The 11,374-nt window shown below is 43.9% G+C and overlaps 1 protein-coding gene across 6 annotated transcripts in view; it reads left to right on the top strand.

Moving 5' to 3' along the window:
* The first annotated feature begins 318 nt into the window (after positions 1-318).
* ank1b (ankyrin 1, erythrocytic b) overlaps positions 319-11,374 on the top strand; it is a 125,173-nt gene continuing 114,117 nt past the window's right edge. For all 6 annotated transcript variants that reach the window (XM_038298964.1, XM_038298960.1, XM_038298963.1 and 3 more), the window contains exon 1: positions 319-509. In XM_038298964.1, coding sequence (XP_038154892.1) covers positions 384-509 — 126 coding nt within the window. In that variant the 5' untranslated portion in view covers positions 319-383. The remainder of the gene's footprint in view (positions 510-11,374) is intronic.

Raw genomic sequence — 11,374 nt, 5'->3', positions numbered from 1 at the left:
AGAAAGGCAGGGAAGAAAGCAGGGGGAGGGGAGGCAGCTCAGTTCAGTGCGGTGCTGTAGCTGAGTGGATGAGGCAGCAGCATCAGCACCACTAGCTGTAGCATCCTCTCCCTTTGTGGAGGTGTGGGGAGGGGGGGCTGTCTTTTAGCTGCTGCAGGATCAACATTCTCTGCATACACAGAACTATCTGCTCACCTCGTCACACACTCACACACACATGTCGTGGTGGCAAGACAGGAGGAGGAGGTAGTGGTAACTGACGGGGGAAGCTCAGGGGACAGAGGGACGCAGGGAGAGGAAACAGGGACTGGTGGGAACACGAACCTGAGGAGGGCTGGAGCGACGGCAACTTCAGCAGCAGCAGCAGCAGTAGCAGCGGCACCATGGCACAAGCTGCCAAGCAGCTCCGCAAGACCAAGGACCTCGCAGAGGCCGCCGCCCAGGAGCAGAGGGAGAAGGAGGAGAAGAAGATCAAAAAGAGGAATCGATCAAGAGACCGCAGGCGCAAGGTATGGATATTCTGTCTCAGGAGGCATCCTCATATCCATCTCTCCCATCATACCTGCCGTTTTCCCCCCTCACAGGGACTGTCACACTTCAAACATTGGGTATGATTGGTTGGAACGCATTTACACACGTATAATTACACAGTTGGATTTGTAGCCTCAGTTGGCATATGTGTGTCTATGCGTGTTTGTGTGTGTGGATGTGTGTGTATAGAACCAGAAGCATTGATGCTGGGTGCAGGTTTTGTCTGCTCTGTCAGATATTTGGCCATCGGGGGGAAAGGCTCTTAATACAACTGGGTATGTGACTAATATGTGCTGCTGGTTAAATAACTCACTACACCATTTGTTTCTTTTACCTGAAAACCCTTGCAGTAGGTGCAGCTCATTCATGTTAACGAGATCTACTATTGTGCATGCATGTACAAATAACGTTTTCTTGCATGTAACCCGAAACAAGCTCTACTTGTTTTAAAAAAGATTTGCCTTTGTTAGATTTACTGTCTTCCCCCATATTGTATGGGTTTTTTTCTCACTGGTAGAAAATGGAGGGGGAAGATGGAGGTACAGTCTAATAATAGATGCAGTTTTAGTGCATTCGTGCATCTTTTAGGACTGCAGAAATTATTTTGGGGGAAAATATAACAAATGCTGATAATTTAACATCATGATTCACTGGCAAAAACTACATGTATAGATTATATCACAAAAGTGTAAAATCTCATTCACCCTCAGATGCACTCTTCTACTGTGCCATTAACTACAGCTTTGATTAGGGTTTTGCCACCTCTCACTCACGGTTGGGTGTTTTTTAATTATATTTCTGATAAAAGTTTACTGTTTCTTTAAAAAATATATATATATTATTGTGGATGCAATTTTGTTCTGTTCTAGGTGGAGGATGTTTAAGTAAACCTGACAAAAACTAGCATGTGTAGTTAAAAAGAAAAAAAAAACAGGTTAGGATTATACAATATAATGGAAGTTTTCATTCATTCCCTATTATAGTCTCAATTTAAAGTGTACAAAAATATCTCTCTTTCTTTTAAGTTCTACACAAAATAAACCATAATAAATAAATTATTTTGTAAGAAAGTATCAAATATCATCATATACAATAGATCTATAATATATTATATTTATAATAGTAATTATTAAATATAATAAAATTAATGACATGATTTCAAGCACAACTGTAGGTTTAATTTTTGTCACAAAGTTCAAACCTACCGGTGGTCGACATTTATTCAACTGATCATTCTTGAGACATTTTCATAGTTTAAATTAAGATTAATGTTCGGTAGCTTTATTGGATTGGACATATTCAGAAAAAGGACACATCTATATAAGGTTTCAATGTAGATATTCATGTCTTAGGCTACAACTCTTGGATAGAATACAACAAAAATGCTCAATTTCTTTCCTGAAAAAAAGCAGGAGCAACTGAACCTAACAGCAGAAACATGGCTCAAATGTTATGGATTAGCAGAATTAGTAGCATTATAACAGTGGGCATACTTACCTTACTTAGTGGGGGGATTGATTGTTTAATATTTAGTGGATCACTAGCCTTCCAGGCCCTTCATGTTGGAAATATTCTTCCTACTCCTCCTTCTTGCCCAGAATAGCTGGGAATCCTTACATTTTGATAAATAGGGGTAGTTGCCTCATTTATGCTCACATAATCCTCTTTCTGCAGCCAAGTTTCTGTAAGACGATACAAATCAATTTGATCATCACAAATCAAGTCATTAACTAAGAAATTGCTTTAAGAAAGAGATCTTAGGTTAAATTAAACACATGTAATCGTTTTTACTTTTTCCCCAATTGCAGTTATTTTAATTTGAATTAGATTGTCATGATGTACTATTTTTGGATTATTTTCTAATTGATTTGATTTTTTCATGAACATGAATATTTTACCATATGAGTCAGAAGGCTTTGGTGAAAAAGAATGGTAACCTTCATGTTTCTACATGAAAGCTTATGTTTCTAAAATGTTTGTTGCCATGGTGACAATGTAAGCCAGTGGGTCATTTTCATTAACTTCATTTTGAGAATTGACTGGTTCAGTACACCTAAACAAAGCTTCGTACAGGCAATATTGACAAAATTCCTTCAATATGATAGCTAGGAAGGTCTGAAGATGAACGTCCACAGGTATCAAATGGTTTGGGAGAGGAAGCTGTTTGAAAACATGTGTCCTTTGAGATTTCCAATTTTAGATTTTATGGTATTTCTGTATTGAAATTTATTGAGGGCATGTTAAAAAAGTAAAAGCGCTATCTAAATAATTCTTTATCAGGGAGCATCAGCAAGGTTCAGTCAACAATTAGTGTTAATTTTACATTTCTACAAAATTCTATCTAGGCGTGCAGATGTAAACAGTGAGTCATTTTCAGAAACTTGACTTTAAGGGATTGATGGATTTAGTGCCCATTAACAAACCTTTCTGCCGGTAAAACCATAAAAGACACTGACTGATATCCTTTAATGAAGTGCTAGGAAGGTCTAGAAATTTCCACAAGGCTAATTCTTGCCCATAGAATGGTGTTTCGATAGGGAGATAGTTGAAAAAATGTAATTTTGGGGATTTCAAGTCTCTGGGAGACTCTCCAATCATTGGAAACACTGAAGTATTCAATGGCTCTACTGGAAAGAATGTAGGGCCATTCAGGTAGTATAGACTCTACTTCTTATTTACTTACTTCCTGCATAAAACTGATCACTTGCTCAGGATGCTAAAATTCTTTTCAGACTAAGCAGAGGAAATCAATGCAGATATGCCAGCCATACCTTTCACTCCTCTCTTTTCTGCAGCCTTATATTTAAATTATACAGTTATATTTATAACTGTATAATAGTTGTTCCTGCAATTTGTCATGTACAGTAGCATTAGTACTAAAATATACCTTCAAAATAGCCTTTTTATTTGACCCTTTACGACTGACGTGAGCATTTGATGAGCAGATTGACATCTCAGTAGTTCAGTATCAAATCATCTATAAGCCTGTAGCTTATTTTTCCAAAATGTACTTCAGGTTGGGAGGTTCCTGCGCTGTTTCTGTGGATGTGACGTCAAGCTCATTCATGTTAAATTGGTCTAAGCTAGCAAACAATCAAAGCATTATTCAGGGTGGATTTTGTGAATTCTCATAAGAAACAGGCATCCAGGTCATCTCAAATACCAATGGTAAATGCAATTAAGATAAAAAAAAGTTAACAAAAAAAAAAAAGAAAAACCCTTGTCAAGTATAAGCACATGCTAAAAGAACAAGCAGACTGTTGCAACTTAGTGTTTCAACCACTGATGACAGTATCATTAGAAAATTCTGTAATGCCTCTATAATAAAGCATTTTGAAAAAATAAATGGAAAATTGTCAAAATTATTTTTCAAGATTTCTTATATAAAAAAAGAAACAACCTTAAAAGTATTATCAGCATTTAGACCCTTTTTTTTTTGCTCATTAAGAAGAAAATAAATTTTTAGAGAAACCTTCTGTCAAGAATCACTGTTTGTGTGGAGGACCCAGACGCAGAGACCAGTAGGCAGAGGTGAATTAAAGTCTGTTTATTCAGGTTCACAGGTCCAGAAGCAGGAATCAGAGCCCAACTGAAAATTACAAACGTACCAGAACCAAGGAGACATCAGGAATTAACCAAACCAGAAGCCAGGAAGAGACGAGGAACACAGAAAGAAGTTAGACGGGATCTTTGACGAGGATCCAGCAAACAGGAACTGAACAGGGAGGGCTTTTAAAGGAGACAGAGACAGAGAGAGAGCTGACGAGGAAATTGGCAGCAGGTGCTTGGCAGGACAGAGAAACAGAGGAAGGGAGGACACAAGAGGGCAGCAGAGGACAACAAATGGATAACAGGAACAATCAGACCAGGACCATGACAGTACCCCCCACCTAAGGGCGGATCCCAGACGCCCTAAAATGTCCAGAAACAACCCACCCAGGGTGGGCGAGGGCAACAAAAAGTCTCTGGAGGCCGGCCGTGGGGCCGGAGCTGAGAGAGACGCTCTGGAGGCCGGCGTCTCCAATGCAGCAGGAACCTAGGAGGAGGACGCCGCCTCCGCAGGATGCGCCGAGGAGGACGCCGCCTCCGCTTCAGCAGGATGCGCCGAGGAGGACGCCGCCTCCGCTTCAGCAGGATGCGCCGAGGAGGACGCCGCCTCCGCTTCAGCAGGATGCGCCGAGGAGGACGCCGCCTCCGCTTCCGCAGGATGCGCCGAGGAGGACGCCGCCTCCGCCTCAGCAGGATGCGCCGAGGAGGGCGCCGCCCCCGCCTCAGCAGGATGCGCCGAGGAGGACGCCGCCCCCGCCTCAGCAGGATGCGCCGAGGAGGACGCCGCCCCCGCCTCAGCAGGATGCGCCGAGGAGGACACCGCCTCCGCTTCTGTTGCTCTGCAACAGGCTCAGAGGGAGCCGTTGATTGCGGCTCAGGAACAGGATCGGACGAGGCCGCCCACTGCGGCTCAGGAACAGGATCAGACGAGGCCTCCCACTGCGGCTCAGGAACAGGATCAGACGAGGCCGCCCACTGCGGCTCAGGAACAGGATCAGACGAGGCCGCCCACTGCGGCTCAGGAACAGGATCAGACGAGGCCGCCCACTGCGGCTCAGGAACAGGATCAGACGAGGCCGCCCACTGCGGCTCAGGAACAGGATCAGACGAGGCCGCCCACTGCGGCTCAGGAACAGGATCAGACGAGCTCAGGAACAGGATCAGACGAGGCCGCCCACTGCGGCTCAGGAACAGGATCGGACGAGGCCGCCCACTGCGGCTCAGGAACAGGATCAGACGAGGCCTCCCACTGCGGCTCAGGAACAGGATCAGACGAGGCCGCCCACTGCGGCTCAGGAACAGGATCAGACGAGGCCGCCCACTGCGGCTCAGGAACAGGATCAGACGAGGCCGCCCACTGCGGCTCAGGAACAGGATCAGACGAGGCCGCCCACTGCGGCTCAGGAACAGGATCAGACGAGGCCGCCCACTGCGGCTCAGGAACAGGATCAGACGAGCTCAGGAACAGGATCAGACGAGGCCGCCCACTGCGGCTCAGGAACAGGATCGGACGAGGCCGCCCACTGCGGCTCAGGAACGGGATCGGCCGGGGCCGCCCACTGCGGCTCAGGAAAGGGATCGGCCGGGGCCGCCCACTGCGGCTCAGGAAAGGGATCGGCCGGGGCCGCCCACTGCGGCTCAGGAAAGGGATCGGCCGGGGCCGCCCACTGCGGCTCAGGAAAGGGATCGGCCGGGGCCGCCTACTGCGGCTCAGGAAAGGGATCGGCCGGGGCCGCCCACTGCGGCTCAGGAACAGGATCGGCCGGGGCCGCCCACTGCGGCTCAGGAACAGGATCGGCCGGGGCCGCCCACTGCGGCTCAGGAACAGGATCAGACGAGGCCGCCCACTGCGGCTCAGGAACAGGATCAGACGAGGCCGGGGCCGCCCACTGCGGCTCAGGAACAGGATCAGACGAGGCCGTGACCGCCCACTGCGGGAACAGGATCAGACGAGGCCGTGACCGCCCACTGCGGCTCAGGAACAGGATCAGACGAGGCCGTGACCGCCCACTGCGGCTCAGGAACAGGATCAGACGAGGCCGGGACCGCCCACCGCGGCTCAGGAACAGGTTCAGACGGGGCCGCCCACTGCGGCACAGGAACGACCATGGAGGGGGCCTTGAAGGCTTGGGGCGCCCGCTGAGGTGCCTTGGAGGCCTGGAGTGCCCGCTTAGGAGCCTTGGAGGCTTGGAGCCCCCGTCGAGGGGCTCTTGGAGCTGATGGCGGTGGCAGGAACAAAAAAAAATCTTCTCTCTCCCCATAAAAAAAGCTCCAAAGGTCAGATTCCTGTATATGGGGAGGGCTGAGGAGTTCACATGCCTGGTTCTTTGCTGGGTCCATGTTTTGGCTGGATCCTTCTGTCAAGAATCACTGTTTGTGTGGAGGACCCAGACGCAGAGACCAGTAGGCAGAGGTTAATTAAAGTCTGTTTATTCAGGTTCACAGGTCCAGAAGCAGGAATCAGAGCCCAACTGAAAATTACAAACGTACCAGAACCAAGGAGACGTCAGGAATTAACCAAACCAGAAGCCAGGAAGAGACGAGGAACACAGAAAGAAGTTAGACGGGATGTTTGACGAGGATCCAGCAAACAGGAACTGAACAGGGAGGGCTTTTAAAGGAGACAGAGACAGAGAGAGAGCTGACGAGGAAATTGGCAGCAGGTGCTTGGCAGGACAGAGAAACAGAGGAAGGGAGGACACAAGAGGGCAGCAGAGGACAACAAATGGATAACAGGAACAATCAGACCAGGACCATGACACCTTCAATTTGCCATAAGCCAAAGAAGTGACACAAAAGACATGGAAGAAGGTAAACTGGTCAGATGGAACCAATAAGCTGTGTGACAACATCAACATTACACCATATCCTGAACTCATTATCTCCACAATAACAGAATTGAAGGGGCATAATTATGCTGCAGGGATGCTTTTTATTCAGTAGGAATAAGCAAGATGTTCAGAATTGATATGGAGATGGATAAGGGGACTTTCAGTGAAATACTGTAAAATAAATCCAAACTATAGATTTTGAAGAAAACTTTAAAAGCACATTAGGTCGACCTTTTACCATGAAAGTTTCAAACATTCAGACAGAGCTAAAATTAAGTCTGTCAATGAAGATTTAAAGCTGAAGTCTGTAAGTTTTTAAAAATCACTTTTTTGTCATATTGGCTAAAACCGTCCCTATGCCCAGACAGCAGTAGCCTACACGTGATATGTAACCTGTGAAAAAAACTGCTTCAATTGGTACCGCATACTGCCTGTATTTCAATCTGGAAAGAATAATTCGGGACGAGTCAAAACAACCAATCACAGCCAGAGGAGCGTCTGATGGAGTGTCAATCACAGCTCACATACGCTGAATCCCGCCCCCCCCCCACTTCTGGTCGCATGCGGAAGCCGCGCAGATGCTGTGAGAGGGGTGGAGCTTGGAGGTGGGGCATGAGTGAACCAGAGAGGGTGGGGGAGTGGCGTGAAACCTGTTTTTCTTCAAATTTTCAGTGGAAGTCTGCTCTCTCCTCAATGTTACAGACTGCAGCTTTAAGCATGACCAAGTATTAAAATGACCCACACCTAAACTTTTTTTTTCACATACACAAGCAAAAATACAGAGCTGAATATGAGAATATAAAAATGTAGAATAAAGAATTGCGAGCTGTATAAGAAGAGCACCATGGCAATTATGAAATAACATTATAACGTTAGATTAAATATTACACACACAGGTTTGCTTAGATGTTTATTTTTTACCTTTTTATAAACTATGGTATTGTCTGATTTTTATCTGCGAGTATGCGAGTCAGTCTGAGCTATATTTATCTGTCTTGATCTCACAGAGACATAATGTAGCTCAAAAATACTTCCAGTTTCAATTGCAATGAAAGTTTGGCCTATGCGGTAAATTGCTGACAATGCAAATGTAAAAACTGCATTGGCTGCATGTCTTTTTATTGACTTGACAGTTCTGCAAAACCTTGAATTGGTTTATCAGATATGATGCCAATTTTTCCTCCAATCATTTTTTTATAATTTTGCTTGGGTTCCTAAGTTTAAAGCACATTCAGAATAGCAATATAGGGATGTGTATAGCTACCTTGCAGCTCTAATTGTTTGACCTTCCTTCCTCACTTTAACCCTGAAGAGTGATCAGGACCTTTTACTGACTATCTTAACACAAATGAGTCTTTCTCCTCGAAGAAATACAAGTATATGGCCTAAAGGATTCTCAGGTCAAATATACAGCAAGGAGATGAGGCATGTGCAGTTCTTAATGTTTAGGGATATTAATTAGCTCCAGTCAATGTAAATCAAGCTCAGCAGCATGAGACATCTCTTCCCTACTTGTCCCCTTTATCCAATCTTTCTGTCACAATCCTGAACTGATAGAGCTCTGATATAGCTGCAGAAAATGTTCTACTGGCTGGACTAAATGCTCTGCAGCAGCAAAGTAGTTTTCAGTCATCTGGTTTTTTTTTAGTCTTACATCAAGTTATAATTTCTAAATCTTTATGTATCTCATTCTCTTATTTAGTATTCTGGTTGGGGAACTACTGTTGTCTTGTACTGATATTTGTGGGAAGTATCTGCCTCTTTATAGAGCAATATTACAACAGATAAGAAGGTCTGGGTTCAATCTTTACCTGCCAACCTATTCCATAGAGCACGCTGTCTCCATGGATGCATGTACAGTATTCTCTCTGGATTTGCCATCTTTGTACGTTACTGAAGTGCAGAAACTTGACCATTATTTTAATGATTGTGTTCATGGTTCCTTGGTCTGTGTCTATGTTGCCCTGTTATGAATTGAGGACCTGTCCAGTACCAATCCTTTGCTCAATGATTTGTAAAAAACGTACAGGCCTTCCTTAATGAATCTGCATTGATAATTGGGTATAGACAATGAATGGATGAATAACTAATGTGTATCCAGGTGCCTGTTTAGCTGTTCTGTTTCAATGCTACTGACAGCTTTACTCATACTCTCCCCCATTGGCTTCATGATAATAAGTTGTGGCCTTTTAAGATGCATTTGACCAATTATTTTTCCAGGGTAGACTGATTACACATAATTTACATGGAGGTAAAACAGTCTCAGTAAAGATAAATCCGCACACCACACCCACATATGCACTCTCAGAATTTGTAAAAGCACTCATGTGATTCATAAATAAAGAAGGGATTTAGCAGATTCAGATATACACAGGACACAATATAGAATTGAATGGCAAATCTACACACAAATACATCTTAGTGTACTTGTGGTTCGTGAACTTAACTGCATTCATCCATGAGACTTCCCACACAAATTACTCCTCATTAAATGTCTCCTACAAAAAAGCGGTTTATCATAACCGCTTTTTGTAGTCATCAGTATAATATGGGTAAGTCAGAATGATTGAATTTTTGTTGTTGTTTACTTGTTTTTTTTTTTTTAAGGATCAAGGTAGGATCTTAATGAAAAACTTACTTTTAACTGATCCTTCTCTTCTGAGATCAATAAAGTGTTTTTGAATTAGAATAGAATTAAATGTGTACTTGCCAAGATAAAGTTTAGATTTTCAGGGTCATTGTCAGGAGCCTAATTTTGTTCAGGTTCCAACCATGTAGTATGAACTATTGAGGTAAAGGTGTCTCTCGATTATTCCAAATACAATTTAGAGCTCACTAGAGATACTGGCATCAAACCAAACCCACAATATGGCAAGCAACTGTCATGCTTCCTTTAGTTAAACAATACTTAGGCTTTTCACATTTATTATGCCGTTCTTACCATATTATCTTGACTAATAATATCAGATTCTTCAGAAGCCATATGGATGGTTCTATACAGGTCCTTCTAAAAGTATTAGTATATTGTGATAAAGTTCATTATTTTCCACAATGTAATGATAAAACTTGAACATTCATATATTTTAGATTCATTGCACACTAATTGAAATATTTCAGGTCTTTTATTGTCTTAATACGGATTTGGCATACAGCTCATGAAAACCCCAAATTCCTATCTCACAAAATTAGCATATCATGAAAAAGGTCTCTAAACGAGCTATGCACCTAATCATCTGAATCAACAAATAAACTCTAAACACCTGCAAAAGATTCCTGAGGCCTTTAAAACTCCCAGCCTGGTTCATCACTCAAAACCCCAATCATGGGTAAGACTGCCGGCCTGACTGCTGTGCAGAAGGCCATCATTGACACCCTCAAGCAAGTGGGTATGACACAGAAAGATATTCCTGAACGAATAGGCTGTTCCCAGAGTGCTGTATCAAGGCACCTCAGTGGGAAGTCTGTGGGAAGGAAAAAATGTGGCAGAAAGCACTGCACAATGAGAAGAGGAGACCGGACCCTGAGGACGATTGTGGAGAAGGGCCGATTCCAGACCTTGGGGGACCTGCGAAAGCAGTGAAGTGAGTTTGGAGTAGAAACATCCAGAGCCACCGTGCACAGGCATGTGCAGGTAATGGGCTACAGGTGCCGCATTCCCCAGATCAAGCCATTTTTGAACCAGAACCAGTGGCAGAGGCGCCTGACCTGAGCTCCGTCTGCTGAAAAGCTTTATGGAGATTAAGATTTCATTTTTCAGCACCTGCCACCTGTTCACAGTGCCAAAACCACTGGTAAATGGTTTACTGACCATGGTATCACTGTGCTCAATTGGCCTGCCAACTCTCCTGACCTGAACCCCATAGAGAATCTGTGGGATATTGTGAAGAGCAAGTTGAGAGACGCAAGACCCAACACTCTGGATGAGCTAAAGGGCGCTATCCAAGCACCCTGGGCCTCCATAACACCTCAGCAGCCCCACAGGCTGATTGCTTCCACGCATTGAAGCAGTCATTTCTGCAAGAGGATTCCCGACCAAGTACTGAGTGCATAACTGTACATAATTATTTGAAGGTCATGTTTTTTTGTATCAAGAATACTTGTCTTTTATTGGTCGGATGAAATATGCTAATTTTGTGAGATAGGAATTTGGGGTTTTCATGAGCTGTATGCCAAAATCATTATCATTAAGACAATAAAAAAACCTGAAATATTTCCGTTAGTGTGCAATGAATCTAAAATATATGAATGTTCAAGTTTTATCATTGCATTATGGAAAATAATAAACTTTATCACAACATGCTAATATTTTGAGAAGGACCCGTATAAGCACTTTACAGTTGAAGTCGAGTTAATAGTTTCCATTTTGGAGCAGGGAATTGTGTCATGGTCTTGGTTCTGCTGTTTTCTTTGCTCCTTGTTTTCTAGATTTATTAGCCTAATTCCAGTTTTGTTGTATTTCTAGA

Source organism: Cyprinodon tularosa, unplaced genomic scaffold (genome assembly GCF_016077235.1).
Source record: "Cyprinodon tularosa strain WSP-4 unplaced genomic scaffold, ASM1607723v1 ctg418, whole genome shotgun sequence".
NCBI classification, from domain to species: Eukaryota; Metazoa; Chordata; class Actinopteri; order Cyprinodontiformes; family Cyprinodontidae; genus Cyprinodon; species Cyprinodon tularosa.
The sequence above is the reverse complement of the archived record's forward strand: the minus strand, read 5'-3'. Positions and strand labels throughout refer to the sequence as shown.